Source organism: Trichoderma reesei (genome assembly GCF_000167675.1).
Source record: "Trichoderma reesei QM6a unplaced genomic scaffold TRIREscaffold_15, whole genome shotgun sequence".
Lineage (NCBI taxonomy): Eukaryota > Fungi > Ascomycota > Sordariomycetes > Hypocreales > Hypocreaceae > Trichoderma > Trichoderma reesei.
Genome location: NW_006711162.1, coordinates 173,640 through 199,552, shown reverse-complemented (window position 1 = coordinate 199,552; position 25,913 = coordinate 173,640). Strand labels below are relative to the sequence as shown.

Genomic DNA, 25,913 nt, shown 5'->3' with positions numbered 1-25,913 from the left:
CGTTAAGCAAATCAAAGCTCGTTCCTACCATATCCTGCCCGCTTCCCTTTTCTATGGCTACGAAGCGGTAACGGAATCGTGGCATGCGCGAGGCGTATGCAATTGACGGATTATCCTCCTCATTGACCACCTGTGGAGATGCCTTCAAATGCTGACAATAATCATAGCTGCCATTCCCTATAGCGCAGGTACAAAACAGTATCTTGCTGACCAGAATAGCCAAGGGTAGCATTTCGTGAGAAATGCCTGGCCCAAACCGTAGGACCCCCTGTACGCTCGTGTTAGCGCCGCAGAAACTCACGTCTACAGGAGTTGTGATGTACTGCAATCTTCGTATTATACGGGTCCCATAGGTAGGCACGGATAACCGAGCTTTGAGAAAGAAGGCATAATTACTTTCCTTCAATCATTTTACACCGTAAGCACAAGGGTATCGTTGGAATCAACGAGCAGATACTCCGTGGATGAGTATCGTTATGAGGACCACAAGCCTTCTGCCATATATAAGTCGGCTCGCACCACAAGCTCTTTGATACACCACCAACAACCACATCACTTCAACCATCCACAACCGGTCACCGACCAGTCCAAAACATCATCATGCACTTCTCAACTGCCTCCTTCCTCGCGGTGCTTACCGCCTCCTTTGCCACCGCAGAGCAAATGCAAATCAACTACTACAACGACGCGTGCAGCTCCTACGCCGGCCAAGTCGACGTCACCTGGGCGACCAAGCTCTACGGCGGGCCCGACAACTGCTACAACTACCACTTTGGCCAGTTTGCCAACATTGCCAACTGCTACGAGGGCCGCTGCCTGTGCAACTTCTTCAGCGGACAGAATTGCGGAGGCAACAACATTGGTCAGGCCAACAACGGGGGCAACTGTGTCCAGGTGCAGAACGCTCAGTCCTTTGCGTGCTACTACAGCTGAGGCGGCTTTGGGAAACGGATCACAGGATCATGAATGACTGTAGTTGGGTACGAATTGGGTTGGACTGGGAAGAGGACCGGTGTTACACGCAGAGATATGGACCGATCAGCCCATTGATAGGTAGGAGGCCAATTTCAGTTGGCCGGGACACCAGATATGAAACCGCTACCTCTCGGCAGTCAGTTGGGATGGTTGTATAGCTTCCTTCTCTTACAACAAATGTGTCGATTCTACTTAAAGTTCTCTATCCTTGCGTGATGGCCACAACGGGACCAAGTTTACCTCCTGCAGATCTTGACTTGATTCCCATCTGATAGCCATTTCCCGTGCCCAAGTGTATCAACGGCACATTTCCTGTTACGGGAGACGGTTTTAGCTATACGTACGAATAATTACGATTCCCAGTTGTCTATAATCGACAGATAAAGGCAGCCAATCATGGAGACTCTTCCACGCCAAGCGATGGATGAGAGGCCACAAAGCTCTATTCCATCATTTTCCAATAGTGGTCATATTTCAGGGTTATTCCTTCATATATGGCGAGCTTGTTGAAATTGGAGAGTGTGATGTTATACATGTATTCAACATATGTAAAAGACTTAGTTCAACTAGATACAAACGTCGGGGACAGGGCCCTTATACAATGACTGTGCTCCGCAGAGACAGACCGGACTGAGGTTCACCCCGTCGTTCAACAAAGCTTACTTCGCACCTCAGCAACTATCAATACGTTTCGACAGTCTTTGATGGGTGCTGCAATTAGAGAATCATAATACTGAGTGAGAGTGACTCATCTGTCTAATACAATACGATCCACGTCGTTATCTCGTGAAGAGACTACAGCTTTTCAAGGTACCAAAGCACCTCAAACCAGTTCATTCAATCTCCTCAATCTTCCGAAAGTAATAATCCCACTCTTCCAATTCAGAGCTCTCAGATGCTTCTTCGTCAGTCTCAGCCGTCCAGCTAACACCCAGATGTTCTGCGGCTAATTTACTCTCATCATCAGCGCGAGAGAGCTCAGACAGCACCTGATGCATCCTGTCGGCCCAGTAGCCGTTCCAAAAAGCAATCATCCTGTCAACTCTGTCTGTAGCCGCATCAATAGCCTCAAAGGCGTGCTCCTCAAACTCCTCTACCAAGGATTCCAAAATCTCCAACAGCTCAGCATCTTCATCTTGAATCTCTGCAATCTCTTCTGCCTCCAATTCCCGCTCTCTTGGCCTTCTTGTTAAGCACGTGTGCTTAATGCCTAGAGATTGAAAGGTGGTGAGCCGTATCGCAGCGTGCCAGTGCTCCCTTTGAAGAGCGTTGCCGTACTTCTTCAGGTAGGTCGTAAATTTGGCGGCAACCTCAACTTCTGATTTGCGATACCAATTCAGAATTCGCTTCAGCCTTTCCACAAAAGGCGTACAACCTCTGAGCGAGCATCGACAGTCGCAGCGATCGATGGAGCGGTCCGACAATATCCGCTCTTCTAGTATTCGTGCCACTTCCCTATTGCCTTGCTCCGAAGGATGCTCGCCGTAGTCGCCCAAGATTGCAAGGACGAACCCGTTTGCAAGGCCATCAGACGATGGAATCTCACAATGCGCTACCCATTCCCATAGAGGAGCATCATGGTCCAGCAACCAATTCGCAAAGGGTAAGCTTATACACGGTGACCATGACCCATGAGGTGGCATCCACCTTCTAGGCTTGTCTAGACGAGCTGAAATATCGTGGAATCCTAGGTCAAAGTACATCTCCGCATCTTTGACGGTGGACAGTTCGTGATAGATAGACCTAAGCTCATGAATGGGAGAAGAAGCCCCATCACGATGGCAGCCTCCCTCATCATCGACATATGTGGACAAAGGGCCAAACTCGATGAATCCTCTGTGGCGAAGAATTTCATCAACCTGCATAGCATATATGTCCAGTACAGCTGGCCCGAGCAAATCGAAGCTGTCGATTTCCAGAGGCGAAAGGTAATGCTGCGCAACATGCTTCAACATTTGCCGACGCTGCAACAGTGCATGGGCCAAATAGACTCTGCAATGGTCCGAGGCATCGGCGAGCAGCCTGCGAGACTGGCATTTGTAAAGTCCCGATAAGGTATAATTGGGCATCCGGCATCCAGCAGAATCCTCAGGCTCTGGGTGCACCGACATGGAGACTCATCCTCGTCCTCATCTTGGTTGCAAAGAGTTCTACTGAGGAGAATAGTATAGGCAAGGACTGTGTAGCCTGCTCCATCTTTTCGAACTAGATGGCGCGGGCTGCATCTTTCAACCAAGATTCGCAAGCACGTTGGACTTCTCACGGCCAAGTGAAGGGGAGTCCAGCCCATGAAATTCCCTCTTTCTTCAAGGTATTCTGGATGCTTTCGTAAGAGACGGTGGATTTGGCCTTGATCATTCAACAAGATCGCCAATGATAGCGGACCATGGTATACTTGTACAACATTAAGTCGTTGAAAGGAGGGTGATGACAACGTGCAATCTCGGGTCACGTACCTTCAGCTACTCTTGGGATCGAAGCAAAAAGCTCGAGAGAACGGGCAAGCCATTGCGGTTTTAGCGGAGACCAAACCCAAGACCAATAGACTTGAGCATCGATAGATGCCTCTTCTGGATAGAATGCTGCAGCGAGAGGAGTTGAAGAGTGTCCGCTGCCCACCGCAATCTTGAATGCCTCACTATATGGACAGTTTCGGGTCAGTTGGGTCGGCATTTGCTGCGCTGGGTGAGTGATATGTATCTTTCTTACCGCCCGCGAAGATCCCGCAGCGATGCCGGGACCTGCCTCTTGATCAAAAATGTAGCCAACTGTGCGATGGGTGGGCAATACGCTTTGCCTCTGATATTGGACCAAGAGGAGATGGCCTCTGACTATTTCAAGATTACGTTTTGCCGTTTCTGTTGAGCCTCGTGGAAGATCTTTGACTTACCACACAGGCTGCTGCATGCAGTAGCGACTGATTGCTTGAGTCGACGTCCTTGGCGCCTGCTTTGCCCTCTTTGAAGAGGTTTTCAAGCTTCTGCGTTGCTACGAGAGCAAGGCGTTCCCACTGTGATTGACCTTCTGACGGATCTGGCAACTTACGCGCACATGCCTCCAGCACGCACATGACACGAAAGGCCGGAGATGTCTCCCGATCAACGGTTGCATAGAATTCAATGTTCGCGCCGAGGCTATGCCCACCTGCACCTGTACTCGTGTAGAAGGTGATGATGATGGCATTCTTGAGAAAGCCTGCGAGCTTGATTCCTCGGAGCCGGCTCCGCTCATCGCCATTGCTATTGAAGTATTGGCAGCCTTTGAGGTGCTTGAAAGTAATGACTTCGTCATCCCAAAGGCCCCATGACCACAAAGAGACTCGTTTACTTCTGCGAACCAATCTCTGGCGGCAGGGACATGAGTTCGCATTGACCGTTGGAGTCCCTTGAAGGGCGCTGATGGTGGATGTTGCCTTTTGGGAAATATCATCGAGGCTGCCACACAGCGATGCCAGGCTGGCAGGTCTGGAGACAAGCTTGTAAACCGACATCCTCGTGTCAGGCCCGTCAACTGCTGCCGACGCAGTGGTGAAGTGCTGTTGAAATCGGTCCAGCAAGCCGTCCAGTTTTACATGGACGCCAATCATACACTCGCTGAGGGCGTCGTTTGACTGTGCGCTCTGCGAATGAAGCTCCTGGATCTTAGCGAGCTGCAGATCTGATTGCCTGTTGACGAGAGGCGATATCGTAGCAACAGCGCTCTGGAGAGCGGGTATCTGCTCTTTGAGAGGAGACACAAGACCTTCCAATGCAGAGACACTAGAGCCAATCGCATCAAGGCTGGTTGACGCCTGCGCGGCTGCTTCTTCGAGGCCTCTTAACTTGCTTATTGCCAGCTGGCTGTAACGTCTATGCAGAATTCACAAAATCAGTGCCTGACCGATCAATACAACGAATGGGTTGAGGCCTTACAGCCCGAGGTTTTGGAGAGCTAGATTCAGGTTTTCTGTGATCACCCCGAGTGATGTTTGAATTCGAGAAATATCTGGCTTCCGCATTGGGTACTTCAACTTCGTAGCTTGTTGAAGGATTTTGTCTTGCGGACGCGCATTAGGCTGGAGGCTATCCGAGAAGCGTGCTATGAGCTGCTTCAAACTGTTCAATTCAGCCTCGCACGTTTGCATAGAGCTTGACACTTGAGCAGCGGCCGAAGATGTCGAAGGATCCGAAGAGTCCTCCGTTAGAGACTGACTGAGAGCCTGAAAGACGGACTCCAGGGCCTGGGCCTGACGGCCAATTGAAGCGAGATCTTCATCTCGATGCTTGAGAGCGTTGATGTAGGTCGCGATGGCGGAACAGGCCTGGACACCTGACGAGGCGATGCCGGCAAAGTCAGTCATTGCCCAGCTTCCAAGGGTGTCAGTGTAGCAAAAGTGCCTATGCTGTGTGAACAAGTGAAGAATGAATTGCTTGGAGAGATCTCACTGAGAGGAAGCTGAGGCGAAGACAAGCTGGCCGTTTGTACAGAGATACTCGGGGTTGTGGGAGCAGCGAGTGATACTCTGCATTCTGCCTTGTGAAGATTGCGGCAAAGACCGTTGTTTGAACCCGTACCTGCCAGCAGAAGTCTGCCCAACGCAACCAAATGTTATTGGTGGCACAAGGCAGACTTGTTATATTGCGGTGCGGGAGGGCTGTTCTGCCCAGCTGGTGGTGGCTGGGTTGTCGTCAGGCAGGCCAATCACAACAGCAGAGCCATCTGCACAATGATTCCTTCTGCGCACTACCGACGTTTATAGGTAGGCTCAAGGATGCGTGTCATTTCGAGAGTGGTCGCTTCGTCCAGACCTAATGCTTGGTTGAGATTGGTTTTTGTAAAGAGGAATGAGCACCAGCGACGCACTTTCCTGCCTCCCCCTTATCTTTGAATCAGCGGGCAGGTGGTTCGGTGACGTATAGATCCTTCTAGGTAGAGGATGGACTCAATCTTCGCTCTATGGGGAGTAGTGATGATCACACTGCTGCAGGACCAGAGACTGGAGCTTGGAATGTCGAGTGTCGGTGATACCTGATGAGCGCAGGAAGTATCCAGTCGAGGTATCGAGAGGAACATTGCAATTTACATTGAATCTGTAACAACAGACGCAAAGGCAATGCTGACTATTAGGAGGTAGTTGCTCCCAGTCGCTATGCATCAATGACTGATTCACGGTACCTGGGTAGTGTGGTAATTGGTAGTCCTTCGTCACACTGGCCACCCCCTCTAGATCGCGAGCACTCAACACAGGCCGTAACTGCGACTCCATCACCCACATGCTCCGAAAAACGACTGTAGCTGTCAGGAAAGCGTATGCGACTTGGTGAAAGACAGAGTTCTTGGTGACATGGTAGTGAACCTGAGCCCACTCGAGAAAGTAAGGCAAATCTGCAAGTATGCCACGCTCAGGTCACTTACAACTCAAAGAGCCGCTTCAGAGTGAGCAGAAGGGCTGTACTCAGTAGCTGCCTTTCCTTTTGTTCCAGTCAAGAATGTAGAATGTAAGTAGATACCATTATCTTGAACCCCGACCTAGTGCTATTTAGATGAGGGTATCATGTAACTCCCTTTAAACACCAAGACTGCCAGAACAGATCTGAACCACGATACAGGATCGGACAATAACATCCCGAATTTCCCTTTACTTATTGTTCTATAAGGTATGTCCGAGATGCTCAACCCTATTGCAGTCCGGACGACTACTTCAAACCCATAAACTCAAATGAAACTGGTCAAGGGCTTCAAGTCAAGTTCAAAAGTCTAGTTCGTCAACATTGCTATGATATATAACAGGAGGCGGCATAAGCTCTTGATAGGCATATACTACCTTACTTGAGATATGTCCTTTGAACCAAAGCGACCTCGAATATGCCGCCAAATGATGCGCAAAGCAGCAGAGGATCAAACTGGGTTAGGGGCTTGACGAAATCCTGGAGTTTGCCAATGCCTCTGTGATAACATTTTCCAAAAACCTGACAACTTAGCACTCAAGCCTAGCAAGCCTAGATAGTTGTGATATGCCCCTATTAGCTCCTATAACATGCGACACGGCATATCGCGATTGGGCCCCCCCTCAGCTTTTCCAGTCAGTCCCCCCTCTTATTCTTGTTGCAGTAACGCTGGCAATAGGGAGCACTAGTAAGCGGCAACGAAGATCCGGAGATCGGTAAACGGACCATCGCCTCCGCGCCAAGGAAATTTTGCCGGCACTCGCCATTGAGGGCTGATTACTCCGTAGGATTCCAATACTACTATACTTGTAATTGTCCGAATTCGAACAACATACTGTTGCTTTCAGTGGTGACCATCTACTTTGCCGTCAGCCCTCTGTTCTTCCTTGAATTCCCTCCCTTTTTGGCATTGGCGGCAGATCTTCATGGGGGGTTGGGGTTGGGGGGAGGGGAGAGGGCCTGACGCTCCGGACACCCGACGCCCCGTTTGTAGGGCAGATGCTCTGCCTACCCTTATACGGACCGTCGCCTAGATACCTTACGTTGCTTGTTCTCCAAGGACGAGCAGGGGGGTTCGCGCGGCGTCAACTCTGGAGCTGGCTGGCTAGTAGCCGTCGATATCTCCGCATGGGGTTGAGTAGGGCAGATATGGCAAGGCAATTGTCATCATGATTCTGTGTCGAGACCGTGTTGAGCGTAAAGTAAAAGTTTCACGTTCTTTCGATCTCGCTTCTGTCCCATCTCTTTCATCCTCTGGTTCTGTCTTATGGAGCCGAAAACAAGAGGCATGCATGGGGCGGAGAGGGGCGTCACATGCAGTCGATGGTTCTCGATTCTCTCTCTCTCTCTCTCTCTCTCTCTCTCTCTTTGTCTTCACTTATGGAGATGACTTCAATTGCTGACAAGAATCGTGGGTGCTATTCCCTATAGCGCAGGTGCATACAGTCCTTCGCTTACCGCGAAGGCCAAGGATAGTATCTCGAGATGAAGGCACCTCCTCAGACGTATTACCCCTTGTATGCTCGTGATAGCGCCGCCGAAAGTCATGTACAGACGCAGAAACTTACGTCCAGATGGGGCGTATTGAAGTTGTAATTTACGACGGTGATACGCATGATTCAAATCCTACGAAAGACCGGCTTCAAGAACCCAAGGTGGAATTACTTTCCTTCAATCACCTCACGCGGAAAGCGAAGCTCAAGAGTATTGTTGTAGTTAATGACCCAATAGACGCGTATAGTCCAGAGGCTCCCTATGCCTTGCTCGAATATATAAAAGCCCTGCATCACCCGGCCTCTGGTACTCATTCATCACAATCACCACAACCACTCCAACCACTTCTCAAAAACACTCATCAGCCAGTTTCACAAGACAATCACCATGCAATTCTCAACCACCTCCCTCCTTGCGGTCCTCACCGCCGCCTCCTTCACCGCTGCAGAGCAAATGAAGATCAACTACTACAGCAACAACGCCTGCAGCGCCTACACTGGCCAAGTGGACGTGACCTGGGCCACCGAGCTCTACGGCGGCGGCAACAACTGCTACAATTACCACTTCAGCAACTACGCAAACATTGCCAACTGCTACGAGGACAGCTGCCTCTGCGACTTTTACAGTGGGCAAAACTGCGCGGGCAGCAGCGTCGGCCAGGCCACCGGCTCGGGTAACTGCGTTTACGTGCAGAATGCTCAGTCCTTTGCTTGCTACTACACTTAAGAGTAGCCATGGACATATGGTCAAGGGGGAAGCCGGGACTAGGCGGGTAACTGAGCACGGGATATGGTTGAAGCAGGGGGCGCAAATGTCAGCTTTTACCTGTCTTGCAAAGGGGATATCAGATCACACCAGTCAATTCAAGGCAATATCGACTTCACTTGACCAGGACACGTCTTCGACTGGACATATCACTGTTTCTTCTGGGGGGAACCCGTTTGAATAGCTTTAGATAGCCAGTTGATCATATAGCGAGAATCCACTTGGACTTCTCTATCGTTGCTTGACACAGCCGTTCCGTCCGATATTGCTTCTATACATGTTTAGGGTTAGGTTAGAGAAGTGGGCGCATGTGAGCCGTCGTTATTAACGTGAATGCTTCGCGGCTGTGGGCGAGCAAGGCACCGATCATGCAGGTCGTGGCAGTGGCAGTGTGCCTGGGCTGCTTATTCGACCAGCCAAACATCAAGCATGGGCTTGTCTGACATTGCGTGCCGTTGTTCGGACTGCTTACATGTGTTTACATGTACCTTGTGCCTGCATCGTCCCGTCTGATGTCTTGTCCAAAGATGCATCAACAACAAAGACCAAGGTTGACATGCCACAAAGCTCTAGCCCGGCCCCAAGCCTCACTTCAGCCCATAGACTCAGGAGCAGAGTACAAGACTTCACCAGCATAGTAATGATACTTGTACAATCCTCGGAGCTACCGTATATAAGCCCTCCACCATGCACGTTCTCCATCGATCCCATTCTTTCCCCCCGCCCATTCCTAAACCCATTCATCGTGCTCATCCTATTCATACATGCATAGTCTCATGCCATACCATCGTGTCAATTTCCCAATCCCTTCTCAGACAACAACAGAAAGAAGCAAAAGTCATTCAAGCACTCCAGTCTAAGGTATATAATCTAGCCCTTGAAACCAACACCGTATTCCGTCCCCACAGTAGCCTCGTCATCATCGTCATCATCCTCAATGCTTGTCCTCCGCTGCGCCTCCCGGACTTCTATCGCCCGCTCGGGCTCGTCATCCCTCTCTTCCGCCGTGGAGCCTTCGCCTTCGCCCTTCTGCTCCTCCTTGCCTTCTCCGCTCTTGTCCTTGTCCGCCCTTGAGCCAAAAGGCCACAGGCCGCTCAGACCCCGGCTACTTTCCCTTGGTGGGTGAACGGCAAGAGGTTTCAGCACCACGTCGCCCTCATCCTGTCCCTCTCCGCCCTTTTCCTCCTCTGCCATGGCAAAGTCTCCAAATTCTTCATCGTCGTCAGAGTCATCATCCTCTATGCCGCTTCTCTTGCCAACCACGCCTCTCCACCATGCTCCACGGCCTAGGTTGTTGGACAAGTCATCGTCCAAGTCATCGTCCAGATCGCCCTCGCCGTCGCCAAAGGGGTCTTCGAGGTTGTCGTCGTCATCATCATCATCGTGATTGTCATTAGCTGTGGCCGACGAGGCCTGTGCAGCAGCTTGATTGTTCTTCTGATGCATCGCCAGCCGTGCCGCGAGCTGCAGCCGGGCTCTAGAAGGCGGAATGTTCAGCGGCGGCGGCGGCGGTGGAGGAGGTGGGATGGACGGCGGAGCCATTGATCCCTGTTACTGCACGTCAGTTAAAGATCGGAACTAAGCCCTCGTGATCAGCACAGAGGGCTTCCCGAAACGAAGCCAGGAATGCAAGGGAATAGGGGAGGGAGAAGGGAAGAGGCAGAGGAAGAGAGGGCAAACAAGGGAAATGCGAATGAGCGTTGGCTGTTGATCAAAGTCCCTAAGGCTGACAATTGATGCATGATGACATCTCCTCTCCCACCCCCTTTCGTTTCGGATGCGCTATTCTCCTCGAACAAAGCTGCAAAAAAAATGAAATCTTCCGAAATTCGCGTCCCCTGGCTTTCTTGTTCTTCTTTCAATGCGCTATCCACAACACAAAAAAATCGGGCTATCATCTGACGTCGCCGCATCCTAACCACATGGTACAATGAATAGAAAAGAAGAAGAAGAAAGAGCGAAAAACAAAAAGCCTCAACGCCCATTCATGTATAATGCATCCCTCACGTTCCCTCCGCGCTCGCAAGCAGTCTCGAGAGATATTCCAGCTCAAAAATGTACCCCCTGGGAGCTCCATTGTTCGGGCCAGAGGACCCAGGCGCAGCAGAGGCTCCAGAGGCCTCGGTTGTATCATTGTCGTCATCATCATGAGAGCCCGACGTGGCGCCGGTTGTAGCTGAAGTCTGCCCCTCCGCCTAGGAGTAATCCAGCCTTCTATTCGGGCCCTGGCTTGGGTCTCGCCTCTGGATCCACCCCCCTTCCTCAATCACCATGATGTCCTGACCCGGCGCATCCAGATCAGCATCTGCTTCCAAACCGGCCATTGCGTCTGAAGAGCCCGCTCTGATCGGTTCAGGAGACATCATGATGACATCCTCGGGTGCGTGTGCCATGCCCATTGTCGCCTCAGGAGACTCGTTGCCATGCTCATCGGAAGAATCAAAACTCACCTCAGAATTCACATCCTCTTCGTCACCATCGCCCTCATCGTCGTCTTCGTCGCTGCTACTCCCGAATCCAGACATTAGAGTGCCCGCGCTGATGGCAAAGGGACCGCCTCCGTTTCCGTCTCCTTCATTCATCTCCATGCCGCCATTGAGGCCAGCTTCTGCCAGGGCGTTGGATGCGCTGGCCGAGTTTCCGAGCCCTGACAATCCGATGCCGCCCAACCCACTGCCACCTAGGCTGACTCGGTGTCCCATAGCCACCTCAGGTCGGACGCCGCCGAGAATTGCGTTATCTCGCTCTCTCGTTTCCGCAAGAGCGCCCTCCACATAATTGATCCAGTCTTGGCTCATAACCTTGTCTAGGACCGTCTCTGACAGGAGCTCCGGGGGGTGGCGCTCGGTGAACTTGACAACTTCCTCGGCAATGAGCGTGAGGTGCCCCATGTATCCCATGCGCGTCTTCGTCTTGGCCTGAGATTCGTCACTAGCCTGCTGGCCCTTGATGATGGCGGTGGTGATGTCGGCAGCCTCGAAGAGTGATACAGCCAATGTCGGGTTGTAGCCCCGATCCATCGGGCCATTGAACACTTGCTGAACGATATCGTATACGACGTTGTGGAGGAAGTTGTTCCACGGGTATGCGAAAAAGAAGGACTGCCATGACGTTAGAAGGGGGAGGGCCGGGAAGACATGGGTTATGCGAGGTCACACTTACCAATATCGCTGGAACCACGCGATACTCGACAAACTGCATTTTGAGGTAGTCACCCACAACCGTTTCTCCCACATCGCTGACTGCTTCTCCAGGGTTCTCTCCAGACGCGGCAAGGGCGGGTTCGGGGCCCTGGGGTGGCGTGAATGAGCCATCGCGAGGCGGCTCTTGAACACCAGAGTCAGGGGCGAGAGGAGCTGAAAAGAGGGGGGCCGGGGTATCTTCAGGATGGGGGGATAGGCCACGAGACTTGTCAGTTTCCTCAGGAGCCAAGTTGCCAGCGGCAGAGACGACCTCTTGCGGAGCGCTGGGCGCAGGTGCGCTCTTTTTCGTGTCTTCGTCCCTGGGCAGCGCTGACGGCTGCAGGCCAGGCTTTTGAGCCTCGGGATGAGATGATGAAGAATCAGTCCCAGATGGTTCCGAGTCGGCTGTCTCAGTAGGTTCAGGCGGCGCTATTACGATGGGCCCTGATAGAACAGTCGAAGCCGAATCGGACTCGTGCTCCTTTGCAGCAGTGTTGGCCGCCTCCTCACCAGTAGTAGGGTTCTCTATTTGGGCTTGTGCCAGGTCGGCAGCCTTTGCCTTGGTAGGTGAAAGAGGCGCAACAACGAGATCGGGTTCTTCAAAGCGCTGCTCGTTGATACTGGCCGTGGCCACTGCGAGCCGAGGAGAGCTCAGCGGCTCGTCGACGAATTCTTCCTCGTCCTTTTCGAGGAAAGAAGATGAAGACGAGTGCGCGGCAATGTCATCCTCGGCCTTGACAAACTCGTGAGAGGTGTCTTCATTCATCTCGCTGGTCGGCTCGACCTCCTCGAAGCCATCGTCATCGGCATTCGTGACTTCCAGGCGGCGAACCTCTTCCTGGTGGGCGGGATGGGGAATGCGCATCGTCAAGTCATCGGCGGATCCGTCCTCGTCCCGGGGCGAGAGCTTGCCCTCGGCTCGGAGGCGCTGGCGCTCATAGTCACGGTGCGCAATCAGCTGCTCTGAGCCCGGTTCATTGAGCAATCCCATGTTACTGCAGTGAAGCAGCTCCGCCATGAGCTCGCACGTCTTGAATCGGTCGAATCCGAGAGGCTCGAGTTTCTCATTGAACGTTGAGGCAACACTCTGCTTCTTGGATGGCTCGTTCATAATGAGGTTCATGAAGTTGGGCACATTTTGGGCAAATAGGCGCAGCAAAGTACCAAGGTAGATGGGGTCCCGACTAGAGGGCAAGGTGTTGGCTTCTGTTCCAACGTCCGGATCGTAGTCGGAATTATTCTTTCGAATCACCTCGATGACGATGCCGACGCCAACAGTCAAGGGATTGCCGCCACCAAGCATATAGCCAATGAGCTGCTCGACACAGGGTTTCGAAACGAGCTGACGAGTGAGCTCGTTGGGGCCGATGCACTGCTGCTCATTCTGCGAGGCGTTGGCGGAGATGGTTATAATGGCCTTGATGAAGTCGCTCGCGGCCGTCTGCACAACCCAGCTGTGCTCAGGGCCGAGGAAGGAGAGGAGAGTCGGGATGATATCCTTGGAATACAGCCACTGTGAGAGGTTAGAATGAACGAGGTCTTTCAAGCAGAGAGATGCGATGTCCTAGGATGAACGTGACAAACCTCGACTACGCCTTGTCCGCCTTCCGTGCGATCAAGGGCGATGATCTTGAGCAGCAGATCCATAATCATAGGACATTCAACGTGCCTCAGCATGTCAGGGATAACATTGGGCAAGCTGAAGAGCAGTTCCATCATCTCATCCGTCTTCTTCTCGAAGAGCGACTCGTTGACCTTTGTAAAGTAGCTCGCCTGCAGAGGGTCGAGCGGCGCAGGCCGGGAGAGGAAGTTCCAGAACTCGCGGATCAGCTGCCGGTTCTCGACGAGGGCCTCGTATATGGACCATGTGTCGGAGCTCAGGACCTCGCAGGCTACGTGAGCATAGCGATTGCGCTTCTTGTCCAGCTCATCGTCGTTTTCGCCGGAGTCGGTGGCTTGCGAAGAAGCGCGAGGGCGCGAGAAGGGCAGCAGGCGGCCCTTGGTCTTGATGTCATCGTCGGCAGGTTCCTCAGCGCCCTCAACAGCCTCGAGCTTGGGAGCAATGGTATACTCAAGCAGCTTCTCGAGCACCTTGTCCTCGCGCAGGAACTCAATGAGCTTGGAGTTGTGTTGCTTGAGCTCCTGTATCAGGTCGGCCTCTTCGAGAAGCTCTTCGAGGGTGAAGTCGGGCTTGTCGAGGATGGTATCGATGGTCGAGATGTTGGCGTAGCCGCCAAACCTCCAGAACATGGTGGCGGGTCGATGCTACCGCGCCGGGCGAAGAACGATCGCCGGCGGTGAGGCAGATGGAGGCGTAGGAGAGACGGATGGAGAAGGGAGGGCTTGGGGCCGGCAGAACAGAGTGGTTGAGCTCCAAATTCCAGCGCCAGGCTCAGTGGTGGTCGATTGGAGACGGCAGTCAGAACTGTGGCCACGTCAACTGGGGGGTTCAGCGGCTAGGTATGAGCGCCGCCAGAAAAGAGCCTGTCTATCCGGCGACTGGAAGAGAAACGAAAAAGTAATACCTATGAAAAGGGGAAGACGTAATAGAGATGGAAGAGAGAGAAAGAGAGAGTGAGAGAAAAGACCAGGGAGACCAGCCGATTAGATAAGATGCGGGATGGCAGATGCAGATGCAGTGGTCAGAAACAGCGTCTCGTCAGAGGCAGTCACAGGAACCCGCGGGCGAGTGAATCAGACGCCAGGCAGCCGAGCCGGGAAATTGCCGCTGCTGCTGCTGCTGCTGCTGCTGCTGCTGCTGCTGCTGCTGGTCGTCGCCTTCTTCGGGGCCCTCGCAGGTGCTCGCAGGCGGTCGTCGCTCGTCGGACTCTGGCAAAGGCCTCGTGTGGCTCGTCTGGCCGCGAGAAGGGCAAAACGCTGTGCGGGTGCGGGTTGCAGGTGGGAGGGCGGTGGAGGGGGTTTGGCCTGGCTCTGGCTCTGGTTGGGTTCCGTCAGTCGCTGTGGGGAGCGATAAAAGAGGGTTGAGACTCGCGCAATTGTCTTATCGCATCCAGGTACGGAGTACTTGGCGCCCAAGTCGCTGCCGGGTGCTGCCCGTCAGAGCAGCGGCGCGAATGCAGGTGGAGACTGCAGGTTAGAGTTACCGATAAAGTACCTGCGTTGAGCCCCAACAGTTGTACCTTTCAACATCCACTGCATCGACAGGCACGCGGAATAACAGAAACACCAGCCAGCAGGGCAACCGATGAGAGCACTGGACGAGCTTACCTGGAAATGATGGCGCCAAGCAATGCCTCAGCTGGGACGTGCTAGAGGTATTCTACAATCCCTACAGCGCTCAATGCTCCCTACCTAGGTAGATACCCAAGTAAAAAAAAAACAGTGATCAATATCGGGTGCTCGTACGCCCTGGTGCTCATGTGCATGTATGACAACCTTCGGCCACGCAGGTCACCCACCGTATGTATGTACAGGGAGCAGAGGCCTGAGAAGGTGGCCAAAATCCGATCAGGGGCCCCCTGTCGCCAGTGATCCATCTGTGACGCTGCATGCAAGCACGACCTTACACACATACAGTAGGTAGGTACTCTCGTACAGTAGGTACATGTACAGGCGAACCGAGGCCGGACACTTGCAGCATCACAGGAACTGAGTGCGAACGACTCCGGAATGCTTGCGAGATGCTTCGGCCATGCCTTAGCAATGTCTCGGCTGTTGGCAGTCAGTACTATAGCTAGATCTGCTGCACATCCGTGAGTTCATGCTGTTGTTACTAGGGTACCAAAAGAAGCCATGTCGTCGTCTGTACAGCACAGGTAACATCACATCAGAAGTTAGCCAGCACATCATCTAGAGCAACTACCCAAGTAGCCAGGAGCACCAAATCATCACCCCTCCCTTGGCAGCCTCATGGACTTGGCAAGGCATTCACCTCGAAATCCTTCTCTGTGGTACCTTGCTCTGCCAAATTGGGTCATTCCCCGGTGCAGGGTAGCCACATGCCTCGAGCCGTTCCACGTTCCACAGCATCCCGATGCCATCGGGGTGTGTCTTCATCTACCCAGGTAACACTCTGTATTAACGGAAACCATGAAAAGCGGTCAAATTTCACAAGGAGCCCTTCGTTTTGCTATGGAGGCAATCTCAATCATGAGTCTGCCTCGGGGAATAGTCTGTACCAAGCTTCAGTGGCCACGTGCCCCAAGTATCATTCCTTGTTCGAAGCTCGTGGCACTCGGATGGTCATCACGCCAGATTCCGGGGTTAGGTGTTTGTGTCAAGCAGCAAGATTCTTCTGTATTCTCGACATACACCAACGCGTTCATCTCTCTCCCCTCCCCCTATCTGACTGTCTATCCCCCGCATCGAAGCCGGTTCTTAGTCTAGATAGTCCCAATGGCCACCTTACCCAGGGACAACAATAGCCGGCCAGAGATAATGAAGAGACTGGAAACAAGAAAAAGAAGTGAATCAAACATAAATCTTAAATCTCACACGCTATGCTATTCCTTTATACCATATTCACAAGTTGCAGCCCTCTGTCGAGTTCCGCCCGGACAGCCTTAATCTCTGCCATGTCCTTGAGCAGCACGCCTCGCCACCAGCTGTACCAGTCTGCCACCTCCGCAAGGTCCGCCTCGTCAAGCGCAAGCCATTCTTGCAATCTGCTGCTCCACATCGGGAACATGTCCTGCACCAACACCTCTGCCAAGACGGCGTCGCCAAGGACCTGGTTCCACTTCATGATGCCAACCAGCACGGGGAGATACAGCTCCTGCTCCGCCGGGTCGACGCGGAAGTTGGTGCGCAAGTACTTGCCCATTGATGGCAAGACGTGCGACATGATGAGCGGCCGCCACTGGTCTCCCAGGACGTCTTTCCATTGCATCAGCCCAGGAACAACTCCTCTCTCAAATTCCCACGCGTCAATGAGGTGCCTAAACTTCCTCCTGACATCGGCAACGAGACCAGTACCCTTCGGATCCAGATGGTAGGGAGGAAGGTACTGCAGCCAAGGGAATAGCCAGGTGTGTGGCAGATGGTGGCTTTGCCGCTTCTTCTTGGGGTTCCAGTCGGACACGGCCGTTTCTAGCTTCCGGGCTACATTATCCATCAACTGCGCTCGGACAAATGGGGGCAACAAATCTTTCCAGCTTTCCATGATGTTGAGCATCGGCGTGGGATTCAGCGGATCCCATGAGCGGACTGCCGTCAATACTCGGGGGAGCCAGTTCTTGTACATCATCGTCTCGTAGGGCGTAGTGGCCTTGTGGTGTGCTCGATAAACGCCATCGTCCTGAGCGGCGGAGGAGTTCCACTTGTTTACCGACTGATTGGCGTTTGCAGATTTGTTAAAGAGGCCCGACAGCTTCTGTAGGTCGGATGCGAATCGCGAGGGTTCGGCCATTGGGTCCCAGTCGGCGCTGCGTAGAAACGGATGAATCGCAGCGACCGCAATGTCGGCGATGGCGTCGCTCGCTGATCCGGCATCAACAGCTGTCTGAAGAGCACTCATGACTTGACCCCACTCCGTCGCGCCGATAAGTTGCTCAGATACAACGTTGGCAAAGGCTTTCAGTCTCTCGAAATCGGACCGCAAATCTTCAATCTCCTGCTCCCTCTGCTTGAGCTCCAGATTCACCCACGTCTTGCGCGACTCCAGGCTCCTCCATTCTTCTGAGAAAGCCAGTAGGTCTGACTGTGCGCGTTGAGCCAGCTTCCTCGCCTCAATCAGTTCGGCCGACTCAGGGCCACCGGATGATGGGGTCATGATGCCGCTCGTCGACGTGAGCAGCTTGCCCCCGGGGCCGGTCATGTCGAGAATGGGGGCAAAGGCCTCCGGGATGTTCAAGCCGGGTGCCTTCTTCTTGATTTCGTCGGCCGTAAGATACTTGGTTCTCTGCCGCATTGGGGTGCTTCCAGCACTACTGTAAGCCACGGCTCCTCGGGCCTTCTTCTTGGCCTTCCTGCGCTCCCTTTCTTCCTCTTCCGAGTCGACGACCTCCTCTCCCCGTAGCCGCGCCTGTCTCTTCTCTTCCTGACGCTCCTGCTCCGTTTTCTCTTTTACGGCGCCAAGACCGATTCCCTGGGGTCGGAGGTTGGCTTCGATGATGATGTTTCGTCCTTCGCCTTCTTTGCCCAGACCCTTGCCCTCGACGTAGCCCATCTTGGCCATCATCCGCGCACCAAATGACTTGGCGTTAATTTTGCCTTTTGAAGTGAAAGCGCTCATTTGGGGCTTGTTTCGTGGCGTGTCGTTTCCATTCTTCGTCTCCTTGAGTACGGGCTCCGTGGCGGATGAAGGCACGAAGCCACCGCCGAGGACGCCACCGGAGCTGAAATTGGTCTTGAAGGATGACTGTGTGCTCGAATCGTTCGGCGCATTCGTCTTGCGAAATCTTTCGCCAGCTGTGAAGCGCAGGTGCTTGGCCGCGTTGCCGAGCCCGAGTCCTGCTGGCCTGTCGCCATCCTCATCCTCATCTTCGTCCTCGTCCTCGTCCTCATCGTCATTGCGGCTATTCATGCCAAGGCCTAGAGGCCGTGTTTCGTCTTCCGATTCGTTGCTCGCATCTTGTCCAGCTCCCTCGGCAGCAGTCGACACGAAGCTAACGCCTTTGCTTCTCAGTGTCTTTCGCTTCCAGCGCGCGTTGGGATTGTCGTCGTCGCTATCGGAGCCGAAAATGCCCAGCGCCGCTTTCTCCTTGCTGTTTCCACCAACACGCCTCTTCTTGCGGGGATTAAAGTCTCCAAAGTCGTTGTCGTCGCCGTCGAGCCCGGGCACACTTGGATCGTCGGAATCTGACTCGGACGAGGAATAGTCTGCGGCAGTCTTGGCGTTGAGAGGAAAGAAGGACGGATGCGAAGAGCCCTCCATGTTGCGACCGTATGGGAGATGCCAGGATATTCACCACAATCGCTAATGCCTCTCCATCTGCTCAGATGGAAAAGTTCCGGCTGCTCCTTGGAGCGATGACAATGAAGCTGCGGATGAGTGGAGCCTTGCCAGAGCGAGGCTGCCTGTGAAATTGTTTGACGCGTTGCAGCTTCGGCGGGCTTATCTTATCTACACGTGACTCGGCATTGTTCATGGTGGGGTAAAGAAGGCGGTGAAGCAGCTGTCACCGAGCACTGGAGGGAACATTTACACGTGCTTAGTGACCTAAGGTACCTACATTATGAGAATTTGACACCTGCTGCAGCTCCCTTGCGTCATCGGCTGGCTGCTGGTGGTTTTGCTGGATGGACGTTACAGTGCATTCGGCTGCGATCATGCCGGCTTCTGCTGCGGTTTTCGCAGTGTTCAGAAGCTCTATGGATAGGCGCAGTTTGACGTTCGTCCTGCCGCGGGGTCGATCCGGGGACATTTGATGGGGGCCGTTTGCGCAAAATGTGTAAGTTGGCCGTGCCTGGCGCTACCTCAGGTAGGTAGTATGCACTTGTATGTTCAAGGGACCTCCCGGGTGCTTTGCTGTGTCTGCAGGTTCATAGTGTAGGTATTTCCTGTGTTATTCGAGGAGACGTTTGTAGAAGAACAGAATAAGGTACTCTAGCGAAATGAAGATTCCTACGCATTGTGGTATGAGGATTACAGCAATTATAGCTCGAGATGCATTTCCAGGCAAAATCACCAACAAGACTGTCCATCTTTTTGTCTATTTATCGGGCAGTACCTCCATCTGGTGATTCGCACCTGGTTCAGAAAGCCCTGCCAGGCCCGGCCGCTGATTGGGTCGAGCAGGCGATGGGGGAGATTTGTTGACTTTTTGCGGCCGCGCAGTGATTGGCTGGCTCGACGGCTGATGCTGTGGGCAACCTGGAACCCTCCACGGATGAGCCATAGCTCAGCGCCAACCAGAGCACAAAGACAGAGACAGCGTCAGTTCTCTTCGTTCTGCATCCACGACAGGCATCACGAGATCCGGTATCGCAGCCTGTGATTTTCTCCTTCTTCTTTCTGCTTGCCTCGAGTCGCGCTGCTGCCATTTGCATCCCAGCATCTTCCACGAGACACACCACCGAGCACTTGATCACAGCTCCCACCGACCCTGACCGAGGCATCGCCGTTCCGCCTCGCTGTGCATCTGTCCCGTCTTTTCACATTTTTTTATACACACCGGCACAGGCACAGACGGGCGCAGGGTCCGCCGAGAGGCATCGCCGCATTCTTGCCAATCCTGATCCCGGTCGCTCAGCTCGGCGAAGGCAGGGTAACTGACACTTGCGGCCGCGATCCCCGGCACTGGCCGTTGGCAGAAAAAGTACAAAGTAGCCTCCTGGGCATTTCCGCTTGGCCCGTCTGCTCCCTGACGGCCTCACGCGAACTTAAGTTGTTCGTGCTCCCTGCTTTGCATCGTCTGTGGTATGTCTGCGTCTCGTCTCCCCGTCTTCCCCGTTGTGACCAGCCTCATGCCGCCGCGAGGCCCATTTGCACAATGGAGTCGCGACGGCGTCACCACCCGTTCAAGAAGCTCATCCGCAGAATCGTCAATCTAATCGATGACCGGCCAGCAGATACCTCGGAGCCGAAGCATTCCCAGACATCGTCCGCGTTCAGATACCTCTCACGTCCCTCTCTCGCCGCCATGGCCGACCAAGAGGAGGACTTTAGCTCCTTGCCGCTGCCCGACCGCTTTTCACACAAGGTACGAATCACTTGTTTGCGAAGCATCACGGCTGCCCCGATGTGGTCTACACGTCATGGCTTTTCTCCCTTTGGCTGACATTGATTATTCTCTCGACCTAGAACTGGAAAGTACGCAAGCAGGCCTATGAAGATGTTGCCAAACAGTTTGCCAAATCACCGGACGAGTCCGACCCCTGCTTCCGACCCTTTCTGAACGACCCGGGCCTGTGGAAGTCTGCCGTCGCCGACTCCAACGTGGCCGCCCAGCAAGAAGCCATCGCTGCTCTGTGCGAGTTCCTCAAATATGGTGGACGAGACTGTGCCCTGCGTACTCGCGGCGTTGCCATTAGCCCCATAGTCGAGAAGTGTCTGTCTTCAACGCGGCCGGCCATCAAGCAAAACTCCCTCGAAGCCCTACTGTTGTTCATCGAGCTGGATACGGCGGGTCCCGTTGTCGAAGAGGTGCTACCCGGCCTTGGCAACAAGGTGCCCAAGAACGTCGCTGCTACACTCAACGCTTTGACGCAGATTGTCCACAACTATGGCTGCAAGATTGTCGACCCGAAGCCGATTCTCAAGGCCTTGCCGAAGGCCTTTGGTGCTGCTGATAAGAACGTTCGTGCGGAAGCCACTGCCCTTGCGGTGGAGCTCTACCGGTGGCTGCGCGAGGCCATGAAGCCCATGTTCTGGGGAGACTTGAAACCTACACAGCAGACCGATCTGGAGGCGCAGTTCGAAAAGGTCAAGGCCGAGGGCACTCCGAAACAAGAGCGGCTGCTGCGCAGTCAGCAGGAGCAAGCTGAGTCTGGTGGCGGTGGTGGTGAGGAGGGCGAAGAGGGTGAAGAGGAGGAGGCGGACGAGCCGGCGGAAATCGACGCGTTCGCCTTGGCCGAGCCCGAAGACGTGCTCAAGAAGGTGCCGCCCAATTTCAGCGAGCTTCTCGCCTCGTCCAAGTGGAAAGATCGAAAAGAAGCCGTCGAAGGGCTATATGCCGTAATCAACGTCCCTCGCATCAAAGATGGCGACTTCAACGAAATCATCAGGGGCCTTGCCAAGTGCATGAAGGATGCCAACGTCGCTGTCGTGACCCAGGCGGCCCAGTGCATCGAGCTACTGGCAAAGGGTCTGCGACAAGCGTTTGGCAAGCATCGTGCCACCGTTATGCAGCCCATTATGGAACGACTGAAAGAGAAGAAGGCTACGGTTGCCGACGCCTTGGGCGCAGCACTTGATGCCACCTTCGAGGCGACGTCGCTATCCGACTGCCTTGAGGACATCTTCGCCTTCCTCGGCAACAAAAACCCACAGGTCAAGGAGGGTACCATGAAGTTCCTCATTCGCTGTCTCCGGACCACGCGCGAGGTGCCCACCAAGCCCGAGATTGCCCAGATATGCGAGGCTGGAAAGAAGCTGCTGTCGGAATCGAGCCCGGCCCTGCGAGATGGTGGTGCCGAGATCCTGGGAACCGTCATGAAGATCATTGGCGAGCGTGCCATGACACCCAACCTGGAAGGCTTGGACGACATTCGAAAGACCAAGATTAAGGAGTTCTTCGAGGCGGCCGAGGTCAAGGCAAAGGAGAAGCCAAAGCCCGCCCCGAAGCCAGCGCCAGCGGCGGCACCGAAGAAGGTCGTCGGAGCCAAGAAGCCAGCGGCGGGTGTCAAGAGACCGGCGGCTGCTGCACCGGCCGAGGCACCTCCCGCGACAAAGGTTGCGGGAAGCAAGCTGGGCCTGCCCAAGACGGGTGGGCTCAAGGCTCCTCAAAAGCGAACCGTGGGGGCTTCTTCCGGGGCTTCATCGCCTCGCAGGTCTGGCCCCATCATGCCGGAGGAGGACCCTCTGCCGCCAACACCACCACCGCCCAAGGCAGCGGCGCCCTCGCGTGGCCTTACAGGGCGCTCCCTGGCCAAGCCCGTTTCGGCTCCGGTGCAGATGCCTTCGGATTCACCTCCTCCCTCAAGTGGCCTCTCTGCCATTGAGCGGGCTGAGCTGGAAGAGCTTCGTACCGCCAATGACCGCCTAACTCGACATATCGATGACCTGCGGCAAGAGCGCAGCAAGTTCACGTCGGAGATTCAAGAACTCAAGAACCAGAATGCCAGCCTCATTGAGGACCACACCCGAGACGTCTTGAGCATCAAGGCCAAGGAGACTCAACTGGTTCGGGCTCGGAGCGATGCTGAGGCTGCCGAGCAAACCAACGAGAGGCTACGGCGTGAGCTGGAGCGCCTCAAGAAGGCGCTTAGCCGTGCTGAAAGCCTGAATGCGTCGGCTGGTAAGTTTGATGACATCCATTTCCGCATGTCTGGTGCAGACTGCGCTAACATTTGGTCCCTCTTTACAGGCATCACATCGCCAACGTTCGAGGACGCGCCCATGTATCGAGACCATATGGCTGCCCCAAGCGCGCGTAATAGGATGAGCTTCGCTAGCAATTTGTCTGAAGAGAGGGAGAATGGCGATGCTCCCTATCCGCGGAACAAGTTTAGCCCGGAGCTGCGTTATGCAGGCAGCACCGGCTCCTCTGGGCGCGGATCGCCTGCGCGAGGATTTAGGAACCTTGCGGCGCATGACGATGGCAGCGACTCAACGTTGACGTCGGCCAGAGACCGCCCAGTGTCGTCGTTGCCACAGTCGGGCTCCAACGGAGCCGAGAGCTGGAGGCGAGCAGCCGAGGTGACAAGTCAGTTGAAGGCCCGGATCGAACAGATGAAGGTAAGGAATAGTATCCCCTGACAATATCCGTTGCCCTGACCCTCGTTGCTAATGAGCGTAAAGGCCAAGCAGTCATTTGCTAGACCTTAGAGGGGGAAGAAGTAACGATTGACGAGTACGATTAACAAAGCATAATGTTCGAGCTTTCTCTATACGTCTATGATGGCCTACGAATTCTGGTGAAACGGACAGCATCTCTTGAGTCTCGCTACGTGGCTTGACTTGAAGAGGTCTCGTGTGCATTTTTTAGGCGTTGGAATTGACCATCCCCCCCAATACCCCCCTTGACCCCCCTCCCGCTTGTTACGGAGACGAAAGACTAGTTGATAGAATGTGAGAGATGGTATGCCGCAGATATAATTGCTTTTGAGGCTCGAGTTATCATATGAGTTTGGGAACAATCTTATTAGGGGGGAAGGCTGACTTGGAGGCGGACATGGAAGCTTACTTACATACTACTTATGCCTGTGGGATGAAAATGGATGACGACCTTTGTCTGGGTAGTTGGCCCCTCATATGGTTTTCTTTACTGCCCATTAATACCACGTCTGTAAGGTTATTGTTTACCTAGTACTCTTGGACTTGTTCAATTGATGACCTAGGCTATTCTTCACCGACATATAATGTCCCATGTCAAAGTTGTTGGAAGTAACATGAATAAGGCTAATTGATGGCTATGCATACATGACGTGAACTTGAGACTCCTTTCGCTCCTTGCTGGCCCATCTCTCTCAGTCGGACTTTTTCTTGTCCTTGCTGGACTCATCCTTGGACTCGTCATCCTTGGGCTTGTCGTCCTCCTTGGCCTCTTTGTCGTCTTGGGAGTCGTCCTCTTTGTTGTTCTTCTCCTCCTTGTCTGAGCCCTCGTCCTTGTCATCCTTTCCTTCTTCCTTGTCGCCCTCGCTCTCCTCGTTGCTGTCATCTTGCTTGTCATCTTTCTTCTTTTCCTCGCTCTCCTCGTCCTCATCATCCTTCTTGTTCTTTGCTGCATCATCCTTGCCGTCCTTCTTCTCCTTCTTCTTCTCCTGCTTCTTCTTCTTCTTCTTCGCCTCCTCCTCCTCCTTGGCCTTCTGCTCCTTCTCCTTCCGAACCCTTTCCTTCTCCTCCTCTTCTAACTTCTTCCAGTTCGTGTGCGTGTCCGCCAGTCCCGGCTGCGTCAACTTGGCCTCCATGCTCTCCTTCCTAAGGGCGCCCTTCTGCGAAATCTTGGCCCGTCCGACGAGCGAGATGAAGATGGCCAGGCCAACCATGGCGGTGAGCAGGAAGCGGTACTTTGCGTACCAGGTCGGCGCCCAGCCGAGGCGCGTGGCCCTGGAGTCGGCGTAGTAGAGGGCGACAAAGGCGCCGAACTGGGCCGTCAGGGCGTATTCGACGGGCATGAGGAGCGTGGGCCAGGCGGCGATGGGGGCGAGGAGGCCGATGCCGTAGCGGAAGCGGGTGCGGTCGTGCTGGGGCTTCTTTTCAGCGTACTCGAGGCCCTGCTGATGGGTTAGAAATAGGCGAGATACAGCTGGCAGCGTGGAATGTTTGGTTCCATACCCAGTGGATGGCTCCGAGGAATGAGATGATGACGGCGCCATAGCCGAGCTGTAGCGGCTCGAGGAGGTCGAGGAGATACTGCGCCGTGCCGTGTTCTAGGAAGATGGTGTTGTAGAACTTGTTGATTGAGGGGATTTCGGTGTTGAGGTTGACGGCCAGGTAAACTGTCGAGAGAGAGGTAGCGAGATAAGGCAGCGTCCCTGTAAGACCGAGGATGTGAGATTCTCGCGGGACGGTGTCCAGTCGGAAAGTATCCTTGACGAGATGCTATACAAAGTTCTTAGCCCAGTTACCGGCACAATCATCGTCTCTCACTTGTACGTACAACATCTTGCTGGAGACTCGAGTTCATGTTGTGTGTATCTTTCGAGCCGCCCTCGTCGGGCTCCAGGAGGGTTCGAACGCTGCTAGTGGCGGAAACATCTGGTCTTGGCTCGAGCTTCCTCTCGGCTGGATTTTTCTGGTCTTTGTCGGTTGGAGGTTTCGGAGGGCCATTGGAAGAGCTGGAGAGGCGGATGGCGTTTCTCGTTGCGTCTATTCGGTACAATGGCTGTCGAATTGGTGATGATGGCTTGAGGCCGGCGAGTCTGGCGCCAAACGCCCTTTCTGAAGCTCGAAGGAGCGAAGACCTGAACATTATGACGTCGAATCGCGCAGTTGATATATTTTCTTTAACAGATGGAAGGATACGAGGAAGATGGTTACTGGAGTGGTTTGGAAAAGGCGAAGCTACATCCCAGTTGCAAATGTGCCCTCTGGCTTCCTTTTGTCGGCAAGAGCTGGGCTACGAGTAATATGGAGAATTCATCCAGTTTCGGCGGTGCTCCAGCTCGGCACGGCTATTCGGATTCATGGTATCGCATAGCTCCAGTAGCTTCATCATGCAATTTGCTGCAAAATCCACACACGATAGAAACAGTTGGGTGTCACATAATGATGGGTGCGATCATCGCAGGAGCTCCAGAGGCAGTGATGCTATGATGACATCCATTCGGGGAAAACAGCCATGACGTAATGGCCACGCGCGTGAAAGCGTGGGACGGGATTCGGGAGAGGCTGTAGGACCTGCATCTGAGTGGCTGTGCTTTCAGGTTTATTGACTGACAGAGGAGAGAAACTGATTGAGACTGGAGATTGTTGGTTGGAGAATGGAAACGGGGCTTTTGGGGCAGAAGTAATACATAGAAGATGCTATGGGGACTGTGATGATGCTGTACAGTACGGTCATTGCTG

General features: G+C 53.9%; 7 protein-coding genes across 7 annotated transcripts; 3 read left to right on the top strand and 4 right to left on the bottom strand.

Annotated features, from left to right (window-relative positions):
* Positions 1–600: 600 nt before the first annotated feature.
* Positions 601–933, top strand: TRIREDRAFT_109255 (uncharacterized protein; the record flags this gene model as incomplete). Its single annotated transcript, XM_006967009.1, has 1 exon — positions 601–933. One exon carries the CDS (start codon positions 601–603, stop codon positions 931–933), a length of 333 nt encoding a protein of 110 aa, XP_006967071.1.
* Positions 934–1,808: 875 nt separating this feature from the next.
* On the bottom strand, positions 1,809–5,482 carry TRIREDRAFT_122792 (uncharacterized protein; the record flags this gene model as incomplete). The annotated part of the gene is made up of 8 exons (XM_006966908.1): positions 1,809–3,005; positions 3,239–3,369; positions 3,432–3,613; positions 3,685–3,806; positions 3,866–4,008; positions 4,120–4,823; positions 4,887–5,321; positions 5,400–5,482. 8 exons carry the CDS (start codon positions 5,480–5,482, stop codon positions 1,809–1,811), a joined length of 2,997 nt encoding a protein of 998 aa, XP_006966970.1.
* Positions 5,483–8,282: 2,800 nt separating this feature from the next.
* On the top strand, positions 8,283–8,621 carry TRIREDRAFT_109253 (uncharacterized protein; the record flags this gene model as incomplete). The annotated part of the gene is made up of 1 exon (XM_006967008.1): positions 8,283–8,621. One exon carries the CDS (start codon positions 8,283–8,285, stop codon positions 8,619–8,621), a length of 339 nt encoding a protein of 112 aa, XP_006967070.1.
* Positions 8,622–10,106: 1,485 nt separating this feature from the next.
* TRIREDRAFT_35316 (uncharacterized protein) lies at positions 10,107–14,092 on the bottom strand (the record flags this gene model as incomplete). Its single annotated transcript, XM_006966874.1, has 6 exons — positions 10,107–10,208; positions 11,111–11,288; positions 11,331–11,761; positions 11,823–12,068; positions 12,297–13,355; positions 13,427–14,092. Coding segments are annotated over 6 exons (2,682 nt in total), but the record flags the coding sequence as incomplete, so codon positions are not given.
* A 2,221-nt stretch (positions 14,093–16,313) lies between these two features.
* Positions 16,314–18,677, bottom strand: TRIREDRAFT_79749 (uncharacterized protein; the record flags this gene model as incomplete). The annotated part of the gene is made up of 1 exon (XM_006966907.1): positions 16,314–18,677. The coding sequence occupies one exon, from the start codon at positions 18,675–18,677 to the stop codon at positions 16,314–16,316; it is 2,364 nt and encodes a 787-aa protein (XP_006966969.1).
* A 1,708-nt stretch (positions 18,678–20,385) lies between these two features.
* On the top strand, positions 20,386–23,162 carry TRIREDRAFT_79746 (uncharacterized protein; the record flags this gene model as incomplete). Its single annotated transcript, XM_006967007.1, has 2 exons — positions 20,386–20,445; positions 20,547–23,162. The coding sequence occupies 2 exons, from the start codon at positions 20,386–20,388 to the stop codon at positions 23,160–23,162; spliced, it is 2,676 nt and encodes an 891-aa protein (XP_006967069.1).
* A 710-nt stretch (positions 23,163–23,872) lies between these two features.
* Positions 23,873–25,317, bottom strand: TRIREDRAFT_109249 (uncharacterized protein; the record flags this gene model as incomplete). Its single annotated transcript, XM_006966906.1, has 3 exons — positions 23,873–24,619; positions 24,681–24,947; positions 25,006–25,317. 3 exons carry the CDS (start codon positions 25,315–25,317, stop codon positions 23,873–23,875), a joined length of 1,326 nt encoding a protein of 441 aa, XP_006966968.1.
* Positions 25,318–25,913: the final 596 nt, after the last annotated feature.